Here is a 27,033-nt window from a genome sequence, read left to right on the forward strand (position 1 = left end):
TACCAGCAGAGTTAAAGAAAAAATAACTCCCAAACAACGAGATAATTTAAACAAATCTAAACTAACTTTAAAACTCAGGTTTTTTAATGAAACGACATACTGCTCAGCACTGACTTTTCTTTACAGTCTAATCCATCTAAAATATTTCGTTAAAATGGTTCCCCATGATCATTAACATAATTTGCAACTTTAAGTGTTATTTGAAGAATCATTGTAATTAAACAACTCTAAATCAGTTTATCCTTCTTGGGTATTTTGGTGCAGCAGCTACACACGCCAGTCACTTTTTCTTGTGCCATATGAACACATTCAGTATTTTTAAATTAATTTCTATGATGGGTTTAGGGACAGGAGAGATTTAAAGAAGGAAATACACCAGCAGGAATGATTTATTTACAACACGCAATTTCACCGGACACATTCATTCTAAAAACACCTAAATCAGTTTTCTGAGCATTCCTATTTGCACTTTCAACGAGAAGAAAACACAACCAAAAAGCCAACTTTTTTTTTATTTTATAAATTAGCTGGGAAGCGCACCAATGCTCATGACTTGTTTTCCCACATTTCTAAAGAAAAAAAAAAAATAATATCAGGTTGGGGGGGGGGGGGGGAGGGGGAGGTTGTTTGGTTTAGATCCACCAAACTCATCTGATTTTGTCCTCATTGCTCACACTTAATTAACCATTTCTGTTCTATGTGCCTTTTAAACTGGAAAATCCAGTCTTAAAAACAAGCAGAAAGGAAAGAAAGAAGAAAAAAAAAAAAAAGTCGCCTTTGAGGCAGCCCCCCCGCCATCATCTCAGCCCTTATCCAGGGCGGAGGAGCGGTGGGGGGGAACCAAAATCCACCAAATTACCCCCAAAAGCTCGTTTGGGTGTGAACAACCTGCCAAGTTTACAAGCAGCTGCCAAAAAGTTGCCTTCTTCCGACCCAGAAACACAAACTACTTCCCCAAAGTGAGACAAAGTAACCGCGGCCGCTGCACATCCCCCCCCCCCCCCAGCCCCCCCCCCCACTTCCCCCTCCCCTCGGCCCCTCCGCGCCCGCGCAGCCCCCGCAGCGCTCAAACAGCGAAAGCGGCTCCTGTCGCTTTAAAAGCAGCACCGGGAAAGGGGGAGAGGGGGGGGCGCTCATTTTAACCCCCCCCCCAGCCCCCCAAAAAGGGGTTTTGCACGTTTTAAGGAGATCCAGGAGAAATGCAAACCAACCTTCCTTCCACCTATTGTAAAGTTTCCCCCCCCCAGCATTTATTTGAATTACAGACACAAAGAAATATTCCCATTTCTCCACGTGTGCTCTTGGGGGACGAGATCTGCTCCCCCCAACCTATTGATTATCCAGCAGCACTAAAAAAAAAATAGTGGGTTGTTTTGGGGGGTTTTTTGAGTATTATTATGCTACCCTTCATAAAGCAATTGCCTCTCCAACAACCCCCTTCGCTCATTGATAATTAAGCCACCGCAAGTCACCCACCGCTGGAACGAGCACTATCGATCACCCCACCACGAGGTGCTAAAAAATAAATAATAATAATAAAATCTTGGCTGAGAAATTAGTAAATGGATTTGTTTTTTTGCCTTTGGGATCAGCCCCGGGAAGCCTGTTCTGCTCTAGCCAGGGCTGCAAAGTTTGGCCAGGACAAGGGGGTGACCCCAAAAATGGGCTCCCACTGCCCAGCCGAGGGGGGTTTCGTCAAGAGACGAAGGAACTGGGAGAGTTTGGGGAGGAAGAGTTGGCTTCGCCTCCTCCCTCCGCGCCCGGGCGTTGAAGTAACCGCCTCGTCACGTGGCCGACGCGGGTTTTGGGCTGCACGATCCAACGTGGACTATTTGGGGTTGGGGACTAACTCGCCCTCAGCCCAGGCGGCCTCTCCTTGAGCTGGGGGGGGAAGGTTTCTGCAAAAAAAAAAAAATACTCTTTATATTTCATATATAACCCCCAACGGGGCTGGGGAACGTGGTGCCCGGGGCTGCTCCAGCGTCCTGCACGCCAGCCCGGCGCGCAACAACAAAGGGCCAAGAAGATGGAGAGGGCCGGGCTGGGCAAGGCCGGCGGTGGCGGAGAAGCCGTTTGGCAGGTAGATGGAAACCACCAAGAAACGCAGTTCTTGCCCCAAAATAAAAGTTGCTGGTGGGTAGGAGCTAGGCCAGCACCCTGCGCTCGCCGGGTTTTAAATCCCTCCCCAGCATGGCACAGTGAGACCAGCCCCATGGGGTTTTTTTTCTTTTCTTTAAGTCCTCACCGTCAAATCCCAGCAAATTTAACTTTTTTTAAAAAAAAATGTTTTTCTATTTTTTTGAAATTTTACAGTTCTCTCAGAAAACAAAAGATATCGCCCATTTCGTAGCAGAGGAACCGAGCAAGGCTGGGAAATTCTTCCAGTGCCACAAGTTTGAAAATCCCAACCCAAAACGCCTCAGCCATCCATCACCTTGGGCGAGCTGCTGGATAATTGTTTAACCATTTCTTTAAAAAAAAAAACCCAACTTGCTCACAGAGGAAGTTTTCTTTTTTTAAAAAAAAAAAAAAAAAAAAAGAAATTAAACGTTGATCCTCAAAACTGCCTCTCACCTCGCTAGGGACACATCTAAAGCCAAATCACCAACATCTCGAATTTTACATGCACATATTTGGGTATAATTTTTTGCCTCCTTTATCTTACGTTAATTTTTTTTCCCGCAACAGAAATTTAAAAAAAAAAAAAAAAAAAGAAATTAAAACACTGTATTACCTTTGCTTTTTAGGTACTGAATGTTCAATCTCTAGCTGTTTTCCATGAAGCTCCACTTTCCCTAAAAACAAAATGTGTCTGTTTTTTAAAATCTGGGTGGAGTGGTCAGAAAGCTTTGGATAACATACTATCACGTGAAACCTCGCAATTTAATTCAAATTACGACGAACTACGCACAAATACATTTTCCGATTCCTTTACAAGTGCATTTTATTAAATATAAGACTGGCTTCAAATGGGAAGCGGTGGGAGGGAGTGGTGAGTTAGCTGTCTGGACAATGTTCCTTAGGAATATTTAATTCCTTAGTTCATCCTGCTTTGAGTGAAAGAAAATGAGGAATAATATTTTGAGACCAATTCTTCGCCTTTATTTAATTCCGCCTTGTTTAATCCCTGCAAGAAGTCCTTCGGGCAGATTTCTTCCCCCCCATTAAAAGGCTCAAAAATTGTAACTCCATGGCAGAAATGGATTTCTCTTTGAAAATGGAGTGGGTTTCTTCGCTGCTGGGTTATTATGATGATTTTTTTTTTTTTTTTTTTTTTTTTTAAGGGGGGGAGAAGAGAGGAAGAGGCCGGCGGGAGGCGGGGGAAACCCGGGCCGAGGGGGGGAGAAAAAAAAAAAAAAAATTCAAATATTTTAAAAATTATCTGCTTCCCGGGGAGCTTTTTCTCTCCCTGCGAGCAGCATGGCGACCTTCGCGCTACTCCACACATCACATGCCCCAGGAAACCCAGTTTCAAATCAAAATGGCCAAAGTCCCAGCCCACCCGCCCGTGCCGCGACGGGACCCCCGCGCCGAGCCCCGCCGGGGCGGCCGCCCCGCCGCGGAAAGGGGGGGACGGGGGGGGGCGGCCCACGCAGGGCGGGGGGCTGCGTGGGGTGGCGGGGCCCCGCTCTTTTCCCCCCCACGTTGCTTTTTTTTTGGGGGGGGGGTAGGAGGGGGGGGCAGCGCTGGGGAGGGAAAGAGGGGTCCCACCCCGCCGCCCGCTGATGCAAGCCCCGACGGGGCGCAACGGAGAGGGGGGCCCCACATTTTTTTTTTTTTTTCTTTTCTTTTTGAGGGGGGGAAGCGGCTGAGCGTCAGGGGGGGTCCGCAGCTCTGTGGGGAGGGGAAGAAGGGGAAGCGGGCGGGGAGGGAAGGCGAGATAACGCCGCTTACCCGAAAAAGTTTCGATGGCTTTCATGGCCCACTGCTCGTCGGGGCAGTCCACAAAGGCATAGCCGGACTTGACCAGGAACTGCCCGCTGAAGGAGATCTTGTGGTCGTTGAAGACTTTCTCCAAGTCGGCCGGAGTCACGTTCTCGTTTAGGTTCCCGATGTAGAGCTTGTTCATGGTGGCGGCGGCGGCGGGGGGCGGCGGCGGGCGGGCGGTGGCGGCGCGCCGGGGCTCGGAGCGCGGCTCCCGGGGGGGCTCCACCGTGCGCCCGCGCCGTCGGGGCTCCGGCCGCGCTCTGCCGCCCCACAGCCGGGCCGAGGGCTTGGTTTAGGGTGGGGGCTTCTTTTTTTTTTTTAACCCCCCCTCTTTTTTGTTGTTTTTTCCTATTTTTGTCCCCTTTTTTTTTTTAGGTGGGTTTTTTTTTTTCTTTTTCCTTTGGGGAGGGGGGCGGCGGCTGCTGGAGGAAGGGAAGGGGGGGGGGGGGGGGGTCCTAGGGGAGGGGGCGGCTCCGGCGGGTGGCGGCGGCGGGCAGGGCGGTGGCGCCGGCTGCGGGGGCCCCCAAGTCGGCGGAGTGGCACTGGAGTGTCACCGGACGCCTCTCGGCAGCCGGGCACCGCCTCTAAATAAAACCGACCTGGAAAATGAGTGAAAATGTTTGCTGGAGGAAGCCACGTGGTGATGCGGGAGGGCCCGGCCCCCGGGGGGAGGGGCCGGGGGGGGAGGGGGCGGCCGCCACTTATTTATTTATTTTAATTTAAATACTACGTTATTTACCTCCACGCACACCCCTCTTCCGAGCGGGGGGCGCATCCACTCCCTGTCCCGTGTGGGTGTCCGCCTCCCCCCCCCCTTCCCATCCCCTCCACCGCCCAACCCCGTCCCGTCGGAGGCACTTTCCCATCTGCTGCAGCCCCCCGCCCCCACCGCCCCTCCCCCCACCGCGCCCCTCCCCCACCCCTTTCCCCCGGTGCCTCAATGGGATTTTTCTGGGTGTAAAAAACTTCGGCATCAAAGGGGCCGGGAGGTCCCCTGGCGCCAGGGGATTGGGGATGGGGGGGGTGGGGGGAACGGCCCGCCCGCCCCCCCGGGGCTGGCCCGGCCCGGCGGGGCGGCTGGGGGAGCCCCCCCGGGGGGGTATTGTCCCCGGCATTGTTTTAAGCCCTTCATGTGCAGCCCCGCGGAAGCCTTCGGGGAAGGGGGCGGGGGGGGGGGGGCTCCTCCCGGCACAAAAGGGCCCCACGGTGGAGGAGGGTCGGTCCCCGACGGGGCTGAGGCTGGGCTGGGAAGGGGAGGGGGGCGCCCCGTCGGCAAAGCGGCGTGTGCGGAGCAGCTTCCCCCCCCCCCCTTCCCTCTCCGCCTGCCTTTTCTAGAGACTTTTATTTTTAGGCTCAAGATGGGTTGAAAATAGCAGCGAACCCCCCCCCCCCCCCCCCGCCCGCCCCCATTCATCCCCCCCCCCTTCCGCCTTCCTGCCTTCCCCGACGGGGCGGGCGGGGGAGCCCCGGTGCGCCGGGGGCTCGGCCGGGATGCTGCCGGGCGGGGAGGGGCGGGGCGGCCGCGGTCTCCCCGTCCCCCCCCTCCCTCCCCGCTGCGCTGCAAGTAGAGGCACGGTCCGGCCCCTCCGCGCCTGCAATTAAATGTAACGCTCCCCAGGAAAACTCGCTCCCGCCTGCCCCGCCCGCCGGGCCGGGGGCTCCGCTCTGCCTCCCCCCCTCCTCCCTTCCCCGGGAAAAATTTAAAAAATTTAAAAAATTCCCCAGCAGAGGAATTTTTGCCCATCGAGGGAAAGGCTCGGCGGAGGGCTTTCCGGGCGCGGCTCTCCCGGGCAGCTCCGCGCTCCCTGCGCGGGCGCGCAGCCGGCTCCGCGCTTCACCCTCCCCCTCCCTCTTCCCCGCTGCCTTTCGGGGGAACCGCGCTGCGGGCTGGGCCCCCGGGCTGGGGGGGCGGCCGGGACCCCCAGCTCGCCTGGCAGATTTGGTTGTTCTCTTGCTGCTACACAGATGTGATGTGCTGTGTTGCATTGCTTTTTTATTATTATTATTATTATTAGCTATTTTTTTTGTTATTATTATTTTTCTCCGGCTGAGGAAGAGCCACGCGGAGAATTTGTTAATAAATAAATTTGATATCACTCAGGAATCAGAAGTTGTATGAACCTGAAGAAATAGATGCACATGCCCGAGGACATTTGTATGTGCTCTGTGCTACAGCCTCCTAGGAAACTCATTAAAATGAATGATAAAAATCCTGGAAATAGTCATTTAAAGCAAAAAGCCTTTAGCTTTCCCTCCTGCATCCGATCCATTCTGTTATCCCGGGATCTTTGCCTTAAAAACATGTAGATGCTGCTCACCAGGGAAAGTTTGGTTCCCATCCTTCCAGCTGCATTACTTGGCTCTCCTGAAAGTACCAAACCAAATTAGCCAGAGGAGTCTTTGTAGGAGCACTGCTGCGTCCATGTGCGTGTTTCTGAGGTTTCCAGGGTGTAATCCAAGCTCAAAATTCACAGGTGAAAAGAAGAGAGCAATGAAATTGGAAATAAATTTCCTGCAGCTCAGAAAGTGCACTTCAAACCTTCCCTGGCTGAAAACTTGAGCGTGCACCTTCCTCCACTGATAGTGTCCCCCACAAACACAGCTAAAATCAATGATCCACTATCTGCTTCGGATCTATTTCTAATCTTGCCCAGAATACTTTTGTTGTTGCTTTTATTGGTTTACCCAGTACCTTCCCCATGTAACATAATCCTTTGCAATAATGAAATGAAGGAAACCAACCTAAAAAAAAAAAAAAAAAAAAGGAAAAAAAAAAAGGAAAAAAATCCAAACAAAGAGGGAAGTCTTCAATTTAGATCTGAAACAAGAAAGGCTATCAGTCAACCTCCTTCCCCTTGCTGGAGCATTCCAGATGCAAGGTATTTAGAGAATGCAAACAGCAGAGACTAAATCATTGATCTGCTGGGGGGTGATAGAGCAGCACTCCCCCCTGTGCAGGAGCTGGGGGGAGAGGGCTGCCCCCCAACCCCAAACTGCCCCTGCCCAGGCTGAGCCAGGGCAAAACCAGCTCTGCAAAATCCCCCCCCCCAAAGGGAAACAGTTCTCCCCTCGCTGATTTAAATGTTATCAGCAACTGCAACAGAAATCCAGTGGGGATTTCTGGAGCCAGGGAAGGGCTGAGCAACAGTTTGCACCCGGGCACTGCCACTTGTAAAAGCCTCTGTGGCCTTTTTCCTCCCCCAGGATTTTCTTAAATTGGGTTTTAGTTTTAAAAATCACTCTGAGGAGTTGATTTTTTTTTCGTGTGAGTTTACAAACATTTTCAAATTTTTCTGCCCCACTCTCCCATCAACATAAAGCTGCTTCTGATTTAATACATAAAATCTGATTTGCGCAAAAGTTAGGGTTTTTTTAAAGATTTAAATCTTTGAATCAGGCAGAAATGGTCTTAATGAGTTTTTACAATTTATCTACAAGTTCAAATAGTTATTGTTGCCACTTAGGAGTTTGGGGAAATTTCTTAAGGGAGAAGGTTGAAGCTGGGTGGTAAATAATGCAGCTAAAATTTCACTGAAATGGGGGTTTGATACGAAAGGGTGCAATTCCTGCAGGCTGCTGAAGTGTTGTTGATCTGAGGCAGAACATATCTAAAGTAGAAATATTTTTTATGACAGATTAGCAGTAAACAAGAACAGATTATATTCTGTTATTTTTCTGCCAGTTATCATTTGAATCTTTAATTTGTTTTTTGCTGTGGTTTTTTTTTTAATCTCTGGTGATATCACTAGTAATTAATTTGGACAACATTAAAGATGCACTTAGAAGCCCCAGAAACTTTGGAAAAACCTCCATTTTCAAAAGTTTGAAAATATGTTTTAATTACTATCTTTTAAATATGGGCTGAAAGTTTTCAGTAAAATACACAGGTTGTGAAGAAAAAAAAATAAAAATTTTGTTTTCATAGAATCTGTTTCAAACAAATCTCAACTAGCAGAAATAATCTGAATCTAGGGGAAGTCTGTCCTTAAAACATAGGTGAGAATTCAACAGAATAAGAAGAGTGAGGGTTACAGTTGAGAAATATTTCCTTTTACTTAAGTGGAATCCCAGTTTAAACCACCTTTTGTTCAGTTTTTATTATGTGGAAAATATTCATGACTGGAAAAAGCAGCTCATATCTAAGAAGATCCAGTTGATTAAAGCTCATGTTGATAAATTTGTTAAGAAGCAAACTTGCTATGAAATTAACAGTTTGCTTTAAAACAAAATTAAGGTCTGAAGTAGATTATTACTAATCCCCTGGTTCTCTGTGCATTTGAAACACCATCTTGGCATTTAAATGATGTTTTGTTCGAGCTCAGGATCAGAGGAGCACCCCCAGCCCCCAGGAAGGGGCTGAGCAATGGGAAATGCCCCTCTGCTCCCTGGAGGGTGAGAGGTTCAGGAGCAGCAGTGCTGAAGATGGAAATGGTTAAACCTGCAACTTGCTCGAAGATCTGCCTATTCCCTAAACATTTTAGTGCTTCAGTTAAAAACAAAGCAAATACTGCAATAAACTCTGGCTTCAAAATCAACTCCCATCTTGAAAAATCCTTTAGTTCTGGTACTAAAAAGCTGGAGTCTCTTTAAAACAAACCCAACAGAAAACCACAACCAAACAACTATTTGCTTCTCCTCTACATCTGCTGCTTTGCAGTTTCTGGGCTCTCACCAGGGCAGGGTGCTCAGCTCCGCTCAGGACTGGGGCTGGTTGCGCTTCCCAGGTCTCCTGGAACAACCACCTGAATTCTCCATTGGGGTTTGCAAACACACAGAGAACTGTTCAAATTTCCACCAAACAAAGCTGCTTTGCATAGATTAATTTTTTTCCCCCACAATGGAAATGGTTCTGTTTGGGCTTTTCTGTCCCTTTCTTTGGGTGAGCGGTAAACTCGAAATGCGAGGAAAGGAAAATGCTTATCAGAAAAAGCCCTGAAATGTTGTTCAGATAGTCCCTTTAAATTTAAATTTTCCCCCCAAATGAATATGCCACCACTTCTTTACAGCAGACCTTTCTAACCTGTCAATTCAGTTTTTCTTCCTCAAAAATCACTGTGAGCAGCTGGACAGATAGCTGGAGCAGCCATTTCTCCTACGGATGGCTGGAGCGGTGGGGGAACGTTCTGGTCTTGGTACAGTGATAAACTAAACTAACGTGGTGGAGGAAGCATCGTGGGGGATGAATCCTGCCGTTGCTGAACTCCCCCTGACCTTATTTCAAGTAGGAGCTGCTCTTTTGAACCCCCCTCCAAACATTTGCAGCACTTATAAGGCACAGATTAAATGTTTTCCTTTCAGTAACTGTAGGTATTTGTATCAGATTTCCTCCAGTCTGAAATAAATGCATTTATATCAGATTTATGCTCCGCGAGTACAAATTTGGGGGCCCTATAATTTCGAGTCACCGTTTAAATCCCCCAAAGAACAGCGGGCTCTCCAGCACTCACTGCTTTTCATACCTCCACTTTTTAAACTCCCTGTAGCAGAAGGCAACGAAAGGCTGAGCCACTAATACCACTGCATTTTTGCCTAATTCTTTATACCCAAAACAAGTGGATCCCGGGAGGTGGGAAGCTGCACAGCAACACGTTCTGTTGTGGGTCACTTTAAAAAATATAGGTCATTTCACAATCGAAACCTTGACCCATACCCCACCGCCTGTGCCGGGGCACCCGCACCGCTGGGCTGCCGGAAAGGTGGTGTGAGGAGAGCAGCTAGGGCACGAGATAGAAATAATTCCACGTTACTGAACCAGCCACTTGGGCAGGCGCCTTGCCGTGGACTGGGTTGTCTAGTTTCTCGTCCTGCTGGTACATACTTGGGATTTAGCGGGACTGATTATTTCCTCTCCTTTCCTGCAGCTCCACCACTCTGATCTCCCCAGCTGGTTAGTTCTGGCTCTATCTTTGCTCAAAAAGGGAATAAAGGATGGTTTTCACATTAAGATAGCTGCCTCAAGGTAAAGTGCTAACAGGGTAAAGCACAGGTAGTTTTAATGCTAGAGCAAGCCCGGATCATCTCTCCAGCCTATGGAAGCAGTGACAGCGCTCACTACGCAGAGGTAAAAGTTGCAGTTGTGGGATTTTTTTATACGCAGCTCGGTGGTCCAAATAAATCTTCCCCGCGTGGATGTTACAGGTGCTGTCGTGGGCTTTTTGTTACGGCAGTTACTGTCCTGTAGGTCCCTGCTCCTGAGGGGTACAACAAGCGTTTAAGAAAAAAGAAACAAGCAGAACATGCAGCAAGGAGAAGTCCATATTCCTCATGTTTTGTGGTTCCCATTTTTAGTTGTTGTGGGGGTTTCCCCCCACCCTCCCCCCCAAAGAACTGGCAGTCAGGAAGGCTCTGAGACAGCCACCCCAGTGAGCTTTAATTCATCAAGAACAACCGCTGGAGCCTTAAAAGGCCCTAGGGTTTGTCTGCAGTTAAAAGGGAATATTGGTGTTTAAAAACATATCTGGTATTTTGCCATTGTGAAAAAACCTGTTCCATTCCCGCAAGCCCTGGAGAGGGAGGCAGCTCTGAAGCCAGAAGAGAGGATGGAGCGGTGTTTGGCACTTCAAGGATGCCCTAGAAATCCATCCAGCCCATCACTCGTGTCCCCAGTGCAGCTTGGTGCGAGCGCTGGGCACAAGGGATGGCGCGAGGAGCCAGGCAAACCCTCGCTGCCTTCAGCTGGAGCCAAAGCTGCTTTTGCCATGTTTTGGTAAGTCTGAGCTCCCTGGCAGAGTCCTGGCACCCAGGATCGGGTGTGTGGTTTCCCTTCCCGACAGCACCAACCTTTGCTGCACGAGACACAGAAGATGCCGTACGGAGCGGAGGCTGTGAGCGGGCAGCGGGACCCCAGGCAGCCCCAGGAAGGGAGGAGAAAGCTGGACATGGGCTGTGGGGTCAGGGATTGGGGGAAAGAAGCTCATATTTAGGACTTGTGCTCTGCAAAGGTGTAGCAGGATGAGCGAGAATAAAACATGTGAGAGCAACCTCCTCTGTGAGACGTTCGTATTTTAGGGAGAGAAATGAGGTTCCAAGAAAAGCTTTGAGCCTCTATGACTTCGTCAGCAGCAAAGCGGAGTTAAAAACAGAATTAGTCCTGAATCAGGACCGAGTTTGAATGATACTCCGAAGCCTGTGATTTCAGGGAGAGGATGGGCGTGAAAAACTTAAAAATCCCTCCTTCCTCTCTCCCTGTGATTTGAGGAGCAGAGCAAATGCTAATAGTGATCGATCGTAGCTGGATACAATGAGGAATCTCAGATCAGCCTAACGCTTGCACAGAAGATGGAGCAGAAAGTGTTACTTTCACCTAGGACACGCAACACCTGGAATCCTTCTCTGGCAGAGCAGAGGTGCCCTGAGCAGTGCCACACAAAACAGCAACCAAAGAGTGCTGCTCCGGAGGGAAAGGGAAAATCTTATTCACCGCGTCCACTGGGAACAGGAGAGAGGGGTAAATTGTGCCATTGAAGTGAGATGTTAAACACTAAGAAATTTCTTGGGAAGTTTTGCAGCATTTCCATTTCTGAAAACTTTCGGGAACGGATCAGACTCGTCCTTTCCGAGCGATTTAAGCGGAGCTGAGGCTGTCTGGGAGCAGGGGAGGGAATGGATGACCTCTTAAGGTCACTTCAAGCCCTATTTTCCATGATTACAGGGACATCTAATACTTGAAATGCTTTGTAATCGAAGTTGCCCTTGAGATGTTTCGGTGTCTCAAAGCAGAGCAGAAGGACCGTTTCAGTAACGCAGCTGTGATCTTCCCAACGCATTCCCAAATTCCTGAAACACCAACTCCTCGAGTCAGGTCGGCTGCGGAGAGGAGCAGAGCTCGCTCACTAAGCGCTGCCTGGCAGGGGAGCAGGAAGCAGGGCAGCCCCAGCTCTCCTGTTGAATTTGTGGGGAGACAAATGCCACAGCTGGGTGAACCCTGAAGTGTCCTCTATCCCAAGCTGGGACCCACTGAAGCTTGTGAAATGACTTGTGTTATCAGCGAAGGCAGCAGAACACAGATAACACTGCAAGGGCAGCGCTGCTGTGGCTGTGATGGGCTGAGGCTAGAGAAGAGCAAGGTTTGCATCGTTAATTAGACCCCCCGTTACCCTGGAAAAAGCAGACGTGGGCACGTGGCCCTTCTCTAGGTCAGGACTTCACTCGTCACCTCTGCGCCTCCCAGACCTGAACTGGCATGAAGAGGTTCAGCATTTTAGGCAGCGGTTAGTGGATATCACAGACAGAATGAAATGCAGACAGTGTCCTCCTGTCTTTGGAAACAACTTCTGCACATCTGGGGGTTTTTTGTTTGATTGTGAGAAATTTTAGAGTGATGCTGCTGTCCAAACTGCATCACGAGCAGATGCCCTGAAATAACCGTAACTGTGAACCCTGGGTCAACATTTAATGTTGCTGGATATTTATTTCACTCTATTAACTTTATATCCTACAGAGGCACTTAATGAGAGGAAAACAAATAGGTTGCACTTTGGAGAAACAAGATATCCGAGTTGGCTGGGAGTGAAGTACCCAGAATACATATAATAAAGACACCAGGACAAACTATTCCATTTTATTGATTAGCAACTGTGCTAGGAGTGTAAATTGGTTACTTGTAACTATTATAGTGCATCATTTATTACAGCAGGCACCATGCTCCTGCATGGGTGAAAAGCTTTGGGAGACCCTGGCACGCTTGTGTGCTGCTAGCGAAAGGACTAAGCCACGTGCTAAGTAGTTCCTGTGAAAGTAGTAATTACTCCCTAATAGCACTGAACTCTTAATCTACACTAATAACATCCTTCTGAGCCTTTATCTTAATGTCATATAGATGCAAGACTTTTTGCTGGGGATGCTGGTTGTGCCGGGGAGTTGTGTAGCTACAGAGCAGCAAGAGCTGAGCTCAGCCAGTGCCGGGCTAAGCTGGACGCGGTTCATTCTGCGCCCTACGGTCTCCTGGGGCAGGAATAGAGGGAATGGTTAAAACTAGCCTGTATCTGACAGTCTGTCCCAGCAGCACTTCTGAGAAGAGCAGAAAAAACACTTTTTAGAAAGGAACTGCAGAATGGATAGCTTTTGCGTGGAGACACGTACCTCACCACGCTGGATTTCCGCACGTGTTTGGGACAAGATACAGCGGGGGCACAGTGCCAGCACAGCAAAACCCTCTCCCACGCCAAAACCACCGACACTTCGATTTTGCCATTATTACTGCAATTCCACTAAGGGCTGTTTCTTGCTCAGCCCTGTCAACCAGAAATCCTAGTTCTTTCCCACACAAATCCCTGATGTAGCTGAGCCAGCACAAACCTGGGAGGATACACACATACACGCACATCCCTCCTCCATCTAGGTGTGCGGGGTTCCTGCTCCGAGCAGCTCAGCTGAAATCCACAGAAAATAAATAAAAAAAAAAAAAAACAGGCTGGCAGACCCGAGGGGATGGTTGTAACTTGGATAACCTCCTGCAAAAGTTCAGGCGGCTCAGGGGAATGGAGCTGCGGACGGGACTGTGCTCAGCAAGCCAGCACAGCCACGGGCACTGCTTCACTTTGGTGTTGATGCGAGCAGAGCTCAGCTCCTGGGTTAGGCTGGTTCCAACATAATCCTGCTCTGCTCCTTCAACAGATTGAAGCTGGGTGTGACAGGGTGTACCTAGAGCAGGGACGCACCTGGTAGCAGTCCCTAAACAGGATTTCCATGTTAAAATGTGATGGGTCCAGTTCTCCCAGAGAGACCCAGGGGAAGCAGAACAGGTCAGACACCAGGGAAAATATCTTACCAGGCACAGCAGAGCTGGTGGGAAGCAGATTTACCCCTTGTACTCTGGTGGCATGATTAACATCTGCAGAACATCTGCTCTCCTGGATCCAGCTGTGCAAGGGCAGGGTGAGGTGGTGGCCTCACTGACCCATGTCCCCAGCAGCTGCAGAGCCACAGGGAAACACTCCATCACTCACTGAGGACAGAAAGAGCCCAAATGGGTGCTTAGGTCCAGCTGCTACCCCTCACCCCTCATAGGCGACTGCTGTGCCACCAACCTCCACCTCGTTAACCAATGCTGCCTCACCATTTCCTACTAGTTTCCTGTCTGCCCCTCTCTATCCTAAGTTTTCTTCTCTTAGAATGCCCATTTTGGGGGATAGATGCTGTTTTCAGAATTTGGGGGTTGCACAGAATTGGGGGACTGCAGCTGGGATACCCTGACTTGATGGTGACAAAAATAACAGTGATGGGAGTTATTGATTTTAGCAAAGTTATTCCTCCTGTAAGAAAGAGAAGGAGCAGATTGAATCTCTCAAAGATAATGCTTACACTTGACAAAAGAAAAAGATGGAAATTAAGGAGGTTTTTATCATGGAAGGCGATGCTACGTGTAATTAAGGTTTAGACCAATGTCGCATGTATTACGCCCACAATCCATACGCATTCTTGATTTTGTGATATAGTAATGTTTAATTGCCATTAATGTAAACATATTTTAAAAGGTTATTTTCCTTCTCTGCAGGTCAATAGACCTAATGAAGCAGCTCTAAGTGGGTTTGAATTGCTTTGATTAGGTGCTTGATTTCCTGTTTACCTCATGGAAGTGGGTTTGGTCCTGCCCAGCTAATGTATATAAAAGCCCTGACGGGTCTCATCAGCACCAGAACTAGCTGAAATCCTCCTGGCAGCTTTAGAGGAGAAGGAGGAGAAAGGTAAGAAGCTCTATGTCAGTCTCTCTTTTTTAATTTGTTTTTACGTTGTGGGGTTTTTTTTTTTTTCCCCAAGATAGCAGTGGGAGTGAACAGTGTTTGAGCGCGTCGGGTTGTGGCTGTAGCAGAGCAGGAATAGCCTGTACCTTTGGCTGAGTTTTTCCCAAAGTGGTACAAGACCGGCCGTTTTCTTGGTAGCTTTGGCAAAAAAAGACCTGCAGCAGTGTCCGTGTCAGGTTGTAAAGGGAAAGACTGTTATTTCAGAGGAGGATTCAGTACGTGGCAAATATCAGGTTGGGATCTGCACCTGCGCAGGGAAATAAGGAGAAATTGGTTCTTAGCTGCTTTTTGGGACCTCCCAATTATGGATAAAACAGGGATAATGCTTCTTCCAAAGCAGATGGTATTGCACAGGGGACTGGAAGACCTTCACGTTGCAAAGATCCCACCAGTTGTTCCTCCTTTTGTGAAGAAGTCAAGTCATAGGATCAAAACAGTGTAGGTATCGCAGCAAACTCTGTGCCAGACTGGGCTAGGAGAGCTCGACTATTCCAGTTCAGTGTCACACAGGCAAAGGCGTCTTGTACTAATTCAAAATGGTTTTTCAAGAGTCTCTGAAAATGTGGATTGCTTTTCCTCCCTGTTTGGGTAAATTCTGCAGAGAAGTCACTGCCCTTTCTTAAAATTAAGGCTACAAGGCATTTCCTCTCCCAGCGTCATAAATAATTATCCTAAGCAGAACAATATTCTTGCACAACTTATCTGTTTTCAGATCCATCATCACACCCACAGTTATACCACCAATACATGAAATGAAAAGCAAATAAGAGGGAAAACCTCAGTTATTTAATCATGACATTTTTTTCTTTTCTCATTTGAAATACTCCTCAGCTTTTTGTATAATGGAATTTACTTCTGCTGTTAACACTCTGTAACTATTTGTCTTTTATTGCTTTCAGTCTCAGTATTTTAGGGATTTTGCCAGTGTTCAGAATATTACACCTTTGCTTTTAAGAGCATTCCTCAGCACTTGGTGTATCTGAGATAATGCGATACATTTAGTATTTTTTTCTCACTTAATAGGAAGGGCTGAAAACATTTGTAAAAGATGTCACAATTTTCCAGAGGAAAAAATGTCACAATTACAAACGACATCCAAACTTGCAGATTCTTGCTCTCTCCAAAACAATAATTGGGCTGTTGTAAGAGTACAAATAACTACTTAGAGGAGTAAAGTTCTACCAATGTGTGAATAAATTTTTGAAGGATGGGATACTTGAGTCCCGATCTTTTTGTTACTGTGTTATTCCTGTTGACAGCAGCTCTCCATTGCAATGCAGTTTCCAGAAATAGGTATAACAGAGTGAGGGACAACAAAATATATTTGTGAGCCATGATCAAAACCATTTTGGTACAGAGTTTGCAGAGCTGGAATAGTAATTAAAAGAGCTCAGATGTCCAAGGACTACTGAGCTGAACTGTGGATGTGAGGACTAGGAACAGCTTGAAACTAATAAATCTTGGAATTTGATCCTGTCACTGTCCATGGGGTATTTTTCATAACTGATATTCACTGACTGGCTCCAGTCCCTACATAAGGCATTATCCATCCCAACAGAAAACCTCCCAGAAATTAGATCAGGCTCCTAAATCCTGCAGAACCACAGTGTGGGATAAGCAGGATGCCATTGCTACTGAATTGCCTGATCCGACGTACGTTCCCGTTCACATACTCAAGATTGAATCGACCCTTAAAGCACAATGAGGTACCCACAGGGTCAGCTTGTAAACATGGAGGAAGACAAAGCCCCTGCCTCCAGGAATGTGCAACCCACAATGAATTTGATGGTTACAATAAAAGTATAAGGAACCAACATTAAAAGACACCACAGTGGGAAAGAGCGTTGGCATTGAAAAAGTAATTTAACTGGGAGCGGCAGAAGAGGGCTTTGTAGGATGGAGAAGGCTGCTCGAAGCACAAGGACTGAAGGAGCACATTTACAAGCACAGGCACGTGCCCAACCACCGCCGCACATGCCTTTGGGTTCGCTGTCCTGCCCCTTATGTGTCCCGTGTGTTACAGGGGCTGGACATCTGGACTGCCCTCTGCTTTGGAACAGAGAAACCAGCCAAGAAAATGATGTCTTTCAAAGTTCTCTCTCTGCTCCTCGCTTCTCTGGGTTTTGTTTTGATGGAAGAAAACATCTCGGGGTAAGTGTTTTGGAAAGCTCACAGTGTGTTTTGAGCCTTTTCCAGCTCCCCACTGGAGGCAAATGGATTTTTTCCATTGGCATCTTGGTAAGTAGGTGAGAACATGAGTCCTGAGGTAGATCTCAGATAATAGAGACAGCCAAGTGTACAGAGATGAGGGAATGATAAGAGAAATATCAAACTAAAGCCCTGAGCCTTTGAGATGGAGCCAGGAACTCCCAAGTTTTCCCTACAAATTCATAGCTCTGGGTTAGGAGGAACAAGCTGGAAGTAAACCAGGAAGAGAAGAAGGTTGGCTGTGAACTAGAAACAAGATGTAATCATCTCACATGAATGAGGTTAGGGGGCATCCAGTATTTGGAAGCCTCTGAAAATATGACCAGTTACATAAAGCAGGTATATAATAAAGACTTTCCCTCTCTTTCCCTGACTCCTGCTACAAAATTTCCAACTACTACCCGAGAAGATCCAAAACAATCCTTATTAGAGCGGTAGGAGTTGCTGCAATCCCAGCTTGTAGGACTAAAAAACAGTCAGCTTTGAAATCCTTTGCTAACTTAGGTAGCCACCAGCTATGTCTCCACTGTCAGATCACTGGTCTCAGGGTCAGCCCTTGCCCCCTGCCACCCACCCTGAGCCTCTTGAGGACTCAAGAGGCGGATTCCTTGGCCGTAGGTGTGCAGTTCACTGGAGGAGGGAGCCTGAGCATGCTTGGTGCCTTAGCTCGGAGCCAAAGTCCATGTGAATCAGGCTACGGCAGGGAAAACCACGCTGACGCCAGACTATCAGCAACTATCCTGAGCTCATCTCCTCCCAAATTCTCCAATCTGAGCTGCAATTGTCAGGAGCAAGCGAAATGGCTGAGGAGCATGTTAGCCCCTTCCCCGGCCATCTCCTTAATGTTACAGTGCAGGAATGGTCACCTGTACCGTTAAAAGTGACCACAAAACCTCGCTGGATAGGGACCGCGAGGGCCACCACGTGCAACCCAAGCGAAACTCGCCCCGCGTGTGCTCCCGCTCCGTGCAGGACTCACTCTTGTCTCTGTGCTCCTACCCCAGTGTAAGTACAAGGACTCCCAGTGCCAGACCAGTGCAAAGACGCTACTCTGAGGCCACCCTGGCAAGCGATTACAGCCGCACGATGGATAACATGCTGAAGAAGAACTTTGTGGAATGGTTGCTAGCCAGACGGGAGAAGAAAAGCGAGTAAGTGTGTAGACTTTCAAAGCTGCTACGATCCAAACTCACAGCTGTCGTCAGCCAACTGATGGCTACACAAGAATGTAGAGCCGAGGATATTTTTCTTGGACTGCAGAAGTGATTCTCTAGGGAGTCGGTTTTCTTTTTTTCTTTTATTTTTCTAAGTCCTAGAAATGTTTCTGGTCTGTCGGCACACAGCACAACTATCCCTCTCCCTGTCCAAGACCGCCTTCTTCTCTGGCTGGTAGATGGAGTGGGAGGGAGCTGGATTTTATGGAAAAGAAGCATTTTGGCACCCTCTTGTGGCATCTCGGGCTGATATCGTCCCATTTTGCCTTTCCAGCAACATCATCGAGTCGTACAAGCGGGAAGCTGAGCCCCAAGTATCAGCTGCGAATGGTCAGAGGTTGGACCTGGGCACTCAGGAAGCCAAAGACTTCTTCGCCTGGCTTCTTAAAGCCAAGAAAAATCAGAGGTGAGATGGGAGAGTAAAAAGAGAAAGTCTGGTTGCAGGGAGGGATGAGGTCCCCAAGTGTTTAACTTTTGAAGGAATGTTTTGGGGCAGGAACCTATGGTAACGGCTTCACATGGGGGGAAATAAAAAGAGGATTTTAATTTCGAAAGGAAACTTCACATTTTGCAATTCTGTCTCAGGAGTGAGGAAAAGAACAAAGACCAAAAAAGCCTCTCTAATTTTGAAATTTCTCGCAAAATACAAACGCCCAAAATATAGATGATTGGGGTCTTTTTTGGTTTTGCAAAGGTCAGCACAGCCTCATCAAAATCCAGCGCTTTGATAAGGTCAAAGCACGGACTTTTGACAGGGCTGAGGCGCATCCAGTCCCCTAACAGCCCAACATCACCCTAATGGAGAAGTCAAAATGAAGTGTTTTGACCTATTCGGAACAAAACCCTCTCAAAAGAAAACTCTCCAGCAAAAATGATGTGAAATTGATACATTTCTGCAAAACATTTTGATTTGATCAAATCACCCACACGGGGGGGGGGGGGGGGGGGAATCCTACTCGTTCACACTCTCAGCATGTGGACTAGTTAATTTTTTTTTAAAAAGAAGCAAACCAGTTATTTCCTCGTATCGCTGCTCCAAGCTCTTATTATGAAAAGCCTGTCATCTAAGCGTGAAACCAGGCAGGGGGAAACCACGCAGCCTGCCTGACCCAGGAGGAATTTCCCAGTTGGGTTCTGATCTGAGGGTCCCCAATTGCGCAGATTTTTAAGGTGTAATCACCTTAAAATCATCACGATTGTGGTAACGATGGCGATACGAGCTTGCTCGGAACAGGTACCTCTGGGCAAGGTAACCTAGTCCATCTGGAGCTCTCTCCTGCTGCAGCTCGTGCCTTCGTTCCCCGAGCCATCTGGCTGAGAGCACACTTGTGTATCTCAGCGCTGCGTGGCTTTGTGCTGTGTCAGCATATCCACAGCCTGTCAATAGCCTGTTTCACCTCCCCCAATCTTAGCTTATGTCACAAATGTTCAAACAGCAAATTAGACACGAGTCCAAAGAAAAATCTGTTCTCAGGCACTTTCTATATTTAAAAAAAAAAAAAAAAACAAACCACACCAACATATGAATGAGGGATACATTTCCTTTCTTTAACATGAAGGGGATTTTACAAAACCTAACAGGTTGCTGCTGCTTAGTCCTAAAATGGTGGCAAAAAGGAAAAAAGCACTTACCACACACAGCCCACATCCTTCAGGCGCAATCCTAGTGTCTTCTGGCAAAAAAAAAAAAATGGAATTTCTAACTACAGGGAGTCATGGGACAGTCACCCAGAACAAGAATCTGGGGGCATTTGTTGTCTTTTACAGCCTTTGCATGAAAACTGCTTTAGAAACCAGGGTGCGGGGGATGACCCAGGGTGGGGGAAATGAGCACAGTTATGGTTCACAGAGGTGTCTCAGGCCAAGCACTCAGAAAATCAGACACCGAGAATTGCTAGTCATACGGAAAATACAAAATCAAAGAAACAAGGGCTTTGAGGGATCTCAAGAGGTCATTTAGTCTGACCTCTGCTCCGAGGCAGGATCAATGCACCCTAAACTGTTCCTGACAGATGTTTGTCTAACCTGTTCTGGGGGTGGGGGTGGAGGGGGGAAGGGAAACCTTTGATGCTAGAGATTAATCAGCTTGATTAGCTTCATTTTTAAAAAAATAAAATGTTTTCTAGTGTCTCCCTCTATGTCCTTAATTGCAAATAAAAAATGCAACTTGCAGAGGAAAGTCCTCCTTGGAAACAAAGAGTTTCCTTTGTGAGTTTGAAGCATAGATGCTGCTTCACCCACGCTCTGCTTTTGTTTTGATGCCTGCTGGTTCTGAGAGGAGGTGGAGCGAGGCGGGGGGGGTCACCGGACTGTTCCTTCTCGTCCCCCAAGCCTGACAGACATGTTCACTGCTGGGCAGCCCAAACGTGCCAAGATCAAGGCACTGTTGTGTGCAAGGAGCTCGCCACGTCAAAAAGAGGTTAAAGCTTTTTGTGGGTTTATCCGAGTCAAAGATACTAAGACAATGAAAATAAAATATCCCTGTGAACTTGAGGGGATTGGGATAACAGACTGTTGTACACTGCATCTGAATTATTGCCTCTCCTCTGTCGTTATGGCACGGCACATTTCTTGCAGTTTGACTTCTCTGGAAGGTTCAGAAGGTTTGAAGGATGTTTTGAGCCAGGATTTTCTGACATGGCTGATGCTGACTGATCTCTGCAGACCGATGTGAGTGGCTGTTCTACCTGTTCCTGTTGTTACAAGCATCCCTACAGATCCTTTCCCAGCCCTTGTCCCCAGAGGTTCTTGCTGCAGTGCTCAATCAATAAATTTAGGATTTCTTTAGATAAACACTGAGTGCTTACATGGCACAGCTCAGCTGGATTTGACTGGAGAGGTAAGAGCTCTGGCCAGAATTTGGTTCTGCAAAAGTATCTTCAGACTGTTGATACAACAAAGATGGGGGAAGACAAATTTCAAAAAATTACTGTCTAGAGAAGGGAGGATAGTAAATCCTTTTCCCCTCTTTTTAATGAGAAAATGAGGTGTTCATCAAACCACTTACAGGAAATATTTTTTTCTGTGCATTGTACACTGCTATGAAAGGCATTCAGAGAGACACACAAGACACTGCGATGCAAAAGGTGCAGGGGAGGGCCCTGAGGAGGCTCAAGGGAATCACGAGCCCATTCTATGTTTAGTTGAGTAAAATGAAGGCTGAGAGAGACAAAGTCACCATCTATAAAAAAACAGAGCAAGAAAAGAGCTGTTTATGCTAATAGCAAAAGTTGGCACAAGAACAAAAAGGGATGAACTGGCCATGAATAAATGTAGGTTGGAAATAAGAGGCAGCTCTGTGCTACAGACAATTCCATGCAGCTTGGTCAGACAATGTGAGCCGAGTGGCCAGCCAGCAGGCCAGAGAAAACAAATAACGGTTGAGCTCATACTGCAGCCTTTCCTGCAGAGAAACACTTATTTGCATCTCTCTCCTCTAATCAGTTGCTGATTTTTCTCAAAACTTGTAGGTGCTTACTATTAGATACTCACTTTGCTACACGTCTTGCTATCAGAATGGATTTGCAAGGTGTCAGAGGGGGCTGCAGCGTGGAGAAGGCCGTGACTTATGTGTTTCCTATAGGAACCAAATGAAAATGGGGTAAGTGCAGTACACAGGAATTTATGCTTTTCTCTCCCTCTTCTGCTTTGTCAGGTCTGTGTAACTCCAGGACCTTCCCGAGGACCTCTCCTCACCCTATCAAGACACATGAGAAGGAGGAAGATGTCTTATATTCACTCTGTTCTGTGCATATTGTCTGTTTTGCTAATGCAAGCAATAAAGAGTTTAGTCTGATGCTGAAATAAGATGCAAATAAGACTTGATTTGGGGATGGGCTATAAAAGATTACTAAATTGCCAAAAAAATAAGCATCCTTCCCAAACAAGGATTGTGAGGGTCACAATAACACACCTCGTGTCAGTGACTTGGGCTACAGCTGACTGAACCCCAACACTGAAAGATCCCGACTGCAGGTTTTCAGGCATTTAGGATCCGCCACTGGGCTCTGAGTTAAAAAATGATGTTGGCATCAGCTGTGGGGGGTGAAGTCCAGCCTAGGCTGCAGGGAAACAAACCCTGGCCGAGGGCTGGCCCCGCTGAAAGCCACCTGGGAGCCAGCCCACCCTTCCAAAGGGGTCCTGAGGACTCACCCTCCCTCCTGACCCCCCCAAACCGGGGCTCCCCCGCACCCCCCCGAGGAGAACACCATCCCACAGAAGGGACCCAGCCCCACAAACAGGGCCAAAAATCTGGGGGGTCACCTTTACCCAAAGCAGGGCTCCCCCCCATCCCGGGGGAGACTGAAGCCCCCTCCAGTGAGAGCTACCCCCCCCCCACGGAGGGGGGGTCACCCTCCCACAGAGGGGACCGAGACCCCCAGCAGGGCCTCACCCCCCCATAGACACACACAAGGACACACACACACACCCCCGCGTGGTCTGAGGCCCCTCAGTGCCCCCCCAGGCCCTCGGGGGGTGACCCCGGGGCGGGATCCCCGTTACACGAGGGGGGGACACCCCACCCCTGCCGTGCGTCGGCACCGCCCGTCGCGGGGTGATGACGTCAGACGGAGCGCGGCGGGCAGCGGGGCCGGGATGCACCGGCGGGGGGTGGGCGCGGGCGCCATCGCCAAGAAGAAGCTCGCGGAGGTGAGGGGCGCCGGGACCCTGCTGGGGAGGGGGCGGCCCGGGCTGGGTTGGCGGGGGGGAACGTGTCAGAGCCAGTGCGAGGCGTGTCAGGCCCGTATGAGGGGACCGGGACCGACGGAGCCCGTGGGGGGAGGTACCGGGCCCGTGTAAGGGGGGGTCAGGCCCCCCAGTCTCGGGTGGGGGGAGCTGCCAGGCCCCATCGGGCCCGTGTGAGGGGGGCTAGGCCCCTTCTGCCCTGTGGTGGGGGGTGCCAGGCTCGGTGTGGGGCCATCCCCGGCCTCACATCAGCCATCCCAGCCCGGTGCCAGCCCTGCGCCACGTCCACGGTGCCACGAGCTTCCTGGCAGCCTCCCTGCTTGCCCAGGGCACGAGGCTCTGTGTCCTCCTGGTTCATCCCTCCTTAAGGAGCATCTCCCTCATCCAGTTCTGGTTTCTGGTCCATCTGCCCTTCAGCACTGTCTCCATCATCGTGTTTTCCTCCTGCAGGCGAAGTACAAGGAGCGAGGGACGGTCTTGGCCGAGGACCAGCTGGCCCAGGTGGGAGATTCACGCCTGCCCTGGCAGCAGGAATAACGGTGGTTGTGAGCCCAGCAAACCTGGGTTTCATTTCCTCCTCTGCTTCAGTGACTGGAGCACTGTCCACGAGAGGTGTGGATAACGACGGCACCCATTAGGCTGCCTTGCCATCAGAGAGCTGTGATGTTTGCTACAGGTCTCACTCTGCCTCCCGAGACCTCAGTGACACCTCGTTTTTGTAGAACTGTTTCTACCCTGTGTACACCACAGAATAACTGCTGCCCCCCTTCACAGCCTGTCTCTTCGATCAGAACAGCCCTTTGCCTTATCTCTGCTGTGGTCTGATACTGGTTTGAATTCAGTGTTAAAAGCGTGGAGAATTCTCATTTAATCAAGCAATTTTATCTGGTTTCCTTCCTTTTAAGATCACTGGGCAGGCAGCACATCAGAGCCCTGAGTGTTTCTTGAGGACTCTGCTCGCTTAGTGCCTGTTGGGGGCTGTGTTTATGCAAAAACTGCATAAAATAAGTGCTAAGACAGAAACACTTCTCTGCGATTCTCTTTCAGATGTCTAAGCAGCTGGACATGTTTAAGACCAACTTAGAAGAGTTTGCCAGCAAACACAAGCAAGAGATCCGTAAAAACCCCGAGTTCCGGGTCCAGTTCCAGGATATGTGTGCAACAATCGGAGTGGATCCTTTGGCATGTGAGGAACAGGCACTGGGGTTAATGACTAAGGACTCATCGCACTGTTCTCATATTGTAAACTGTTTCCTTGAGGAGAGCTGATGGTGTTTTGATTCCTGGGGTTTGTGAATCAGTGTAATGTACTGTTGGGTGTTACTTACTTAAAAGGGTGGGGGAAAATAGTAACCAAAATGGAGACTCTTCTCCGACAGATCTGAGAGTCCTCACAGCGAGGTTTGTGAGCAGTCTGTGTCACACCAGGAACTGTTAAGGAAGGATATTTTTGCCAGTGGTCCAATCACTTTCCTCTTTCTCGCTTCACAGCTGGTAAGGGATTCTGGTCAGAGATGCTGGGAGTTGGAGACTTTTACTATGAACTGGGTGTGCAGATCATTGAAGTTTGCCTGGCTCTGAAACACCGGAATGGAGGTGAGGATCCCACCGTGTCTGGTTTCTAGGAGATACAGCTAACGGGAGGATACCTTTCCCTGTGGAAAATGAGGCGCACGGCTCAGCGTAGTGCTCTTTACTAGATTTCACAAATTACTGAATGGCAGTTCAGTCTTCATTGTCCCCAAAAAGCTTTGTTTTCTTTCTATAACATGTTACAGCTACACCACTGGTAATCACCCAGCTTTATTGGTTCCTGCAGAAATCAGCCAGCTCTGCCCTGTGTAGGTAACAAAACCATAACTCACAGGATCGCGGGGAAGGAGCAGGGATCCATGACAATCTTGGAGTACAAAGCTGATAAGTTACGGCGTTGAGCCTGGCAGTAAGATTGTCTCTAAAGGATCACAGCAATATCCCGAAGAGTTGGAATACCAGTGATAAGTGCCTCATGAAAAGATAGTAGATGTTCTTCACTCCAAAAGGGCAATCTGAGACCAGGAATGGGCTACAGCAAAGCCTGTTGAAACTTGAGTCCGATACATTTGTGGGAGAAGGCAACAGCTGAGCTGCATGTTAGTTCTGGGAACAGAAGTGACGATGCTGATCTCACCCGAGGCTGGATACTGGGAACAATGAACAGCCGCTTGTAAAAGGGAAGGCAGGGGTGAGCCAGCGCCAAACGCACAAAGGATCCTTGACTGCTCTTGCTGGATGACTTTTGTAATGCTCTCCTATCTCCTTTTGTTGACTTCTAGGTCTGATAACACTGGAAGAACTTCATCAGCAAGTGCTGAAGGGAAGGGGGAAGTTTGCTCAGGATGTCAGCCAGTGAGTGTCTGCATGTTACAGGAAAGGGGAATCAAGTAGCATTCAGGGAAGAAAAGGGGGGTGACTGATCTCAGCAGCACTTGTAGGCGCTGCTGTTCATTGGACTTCAAATTTGACTTCTAGCAATGGAGCCACTTAACACGTGATCCACTTCAGAAATTGTGACCATTTCAGAAAGCAGCAGCGTGCTTTCTCCAGGAGCCCTGAGGCATAGAGGACTGTTGCCTTGAGCTGGAGACAGTTCCCTGCAAATCCAGCTCTTTCTGCCCCAGTCTGCTGAAGCTGCTGTGGTCTCCTGAGCTGTAAGGAAGGGGCTGATGGGTGTCACTACAGAAATGGACTTTAGGACACAACTCACCATGATCACTGATTGGGGCTGAATCTTAAAGAATTTAGCACCTGCAGCTCAGGTGCTACAAGTGTGACTCTACTGCAAGTCTGTGCTTCTGAAAGGGGGCACAGATATGCCAACTAATTCTAAATTGCTTTATAAAAAATTTTTTCAGCTGTTGATTACCTGAAACTGCAGCAAGCTCCAAGGAGCTGTTACTGCTCATAGCTTCTGCACATCGAGTCTTCCTCATTTACAAAATGTAGTGTGTGTTTTGAGAGAGGCTCTCGCTTTAAAGCCTTGTATTGACCTCTGCTTCTCAGGGATGATCTCCTTCGTGCAATCAAGAAACTGAAGGTCTTGGGGAATGGCTTTGGGATTATCCCTGTTGGTGGAACATATCTGGTCCAGTCGGTACCAGCTGAACTGAACATGGATCACACTGTCGTCCTGCAGCTGGCAGAGGTATTTTAAAATCTCCTGGCTCGATACAACCACTTTGAAGGAACCTTATTGCTTCTGTGATGGGAAACTGTGATTAGACCAGGCCCGTAGGCAAAACTATCCACACTCTTCTAAACTACAGACTTAAGTCTTTTTCCTCTTATTTCAGAAAAAGGGCTATGTAACAGTCAGTGAGATCAGGTCCAGCCTGAAGTGGGAGACAGAACGTGCAAAGCAAGTGCTGGTACGTACGAACGTCTCACGTGCACAGTGGAGTTCAGTGACAGCGCAGCGACTGCTCCTGCAGCCGACGCCTGGCTGGGGCCGCGTTATCACGGCATGCACGGGGGATCCTAAGCTCACTGGTAGACCAGAGGCAGACTACACACTGTGTAAACATAGATTAAGGAAAGCAGAATCTCAGAAGCTGCAGATATTCCTGTGGCTTCACTAATCTCCAGTAAAACTTGGATCTTGTTAGCTCAGATCTTACAGAACACGCAGGGCAGACACGGCTGGGTGTCTGAACTATATTTCTCCTGGTCAAGTTGAGTAAAAATTATTGTAGTCCAAGTTCTACACCCTCCTTTACTCTAGAATAAATGTGGGGTCAGGCCTCACTTGCGAATGGCTTCTCAGCCGTTTAGTTAAGTTTCACTCACAGTTTCTACTCTGTTTGTACAGGAACACTTGCTGAAGGAAGGAATGGCCTGGCTGGATACGCAGGCAGCAGGAGAACCTCAGTACTGGCTGCCTGCTCTCTTTACAGAGCTGTACTCTCAGGAAATCACTCCAGAGGAAGCCAAGGAGGCAATACCTTGACTGCTACGCTTTCTGTGCCTGTATATAATTCTTCTTGTGAGGTTATTTGCGTATCACCTGAAACACAGGGACAGTGGACTTCAAATAAAAGTTTTGTAAAAAGTGTCTAGCTTGAAAAGTTTAATAGGACTAATTCATACTTGCTTACCTCTGAATTTTCTCCTCTGTTGTGGGTGGACATGCCACTTAATACTACAGACAACTGATTACCTTGTCACAGCGAGAGGAAAATTATCTAAGCTGCTATTGCAACTGTCTCGGAGGATGCAAA

At 48.4% G+C, this 27,033-nt stretch overlaps 3 protein-coding genes across 8 annotated transcripts in view; 2 read left to right on the top strand and 1 right to left on the bottom strand.

Moving 5' to 3' along the window:
- IGF2BP1 (insulin like growth factor 2 mRNA binding protein 1) overlaps positions 1 to 4,785 on the bottom strand; it is a 30,537-nt gene extending 25,752 nt beyond the window's left edge. For all 5 annotated transcript variants that reach the window (XM_074849364.1, XM_074849362.1, XM_074849361.1 and 2 more), the window contains exons 1-2: positions 3,895 to 4,785; positions 2,735 to 2,795 (exon numbers count right to left, since the gene is read on the bottom strand). In XM_074849364.1, the coding sequence (XP_074705465.1) occupies positions 2,735 to 2,795; positions 3,895 to 4,069 (236 nt within the window). In that variant the 5' untranslated portion in view covers positions 4,070 to 4,785. The remainder of the gene's footprint in view (positions 1 to 2,734; positions 2,796 to 3,894) is intronic.
- Positions 4,786 to 16,746: 11,961 nt separating this feature from the next.
- On the top strand, positions 16,747 to 21,898 carry GIP (gastric inhibitory polypeptide). Its single transcript, XM_074849173.1, has 5 exons — positions 16,747 to 16,820; positions 17,882 to 18,028; positions 18,366 to 18,497; positions 20,669 to 20,761; positions 21,747 to 21,898. Exons 1-5 carry the CDS (start codon positions 16,747 to 16,749, stop codon positions 21,754 to 21,756), a joined length of 456 nt encoding a protein of 151 aa, XP_074705274.1. The 3' UTR covers positions 21,757 to 21,898.
- Positions 21,899 to 22,666: 768 nt separating this feature from the next.
- SNF8 (SNF8 subunit of ESCRT-II) lies at positions 22,667 to 26,867 on the top strand. Of its 2 annotated transcripts, XM_074849507.1 has the most exons (8): positions 22,667 to 22,741; positions 23,228 to 23,278; positions 23,825 to 23,963; positions 24,269 to 24,373; positions 25,093 to 25,165; positions 25,820 to 25,961; positions 26,110 to 26,184; positions 26,625 to 26,867. In XM_074849507.1, exons 1-8 carry the CDS (start codon positions 22,688 to 22,690, stop codon positions 26,760 to 26,762), a joined length of 777 nt encoding a protein of 258 aa, XP_074705608.1. In that variant the 5' UTR covers positions 22,667 to 22,687; the 3' UTR covers positions 26,763 to 26,867. The 2 variants fall into 2 exon arrangements, with proteins under 2 accessions (XP_074705608.1, XP_074705609.1); XM_074849508.1 differs by lacking the exon at positions 26,110 to 26,184.
- Positions 26,868 to 27,033: the final 166 nt, after the last annotated feature.

Source organism: Strix aluco, chromosome 24, assembly GCF_031877795.1.
Source record: "Strix aluco isolate bStrAlu1 chromosome 24, bStrAlu1.hap1, whole genome shotgun sequence".
Taxonomy (NCBI): domain Eukaryota; kingdom Metazoa; phylum Chordata; class Aves; order Strigiformes; family Strigidae; genus Strix; species Strix aluco.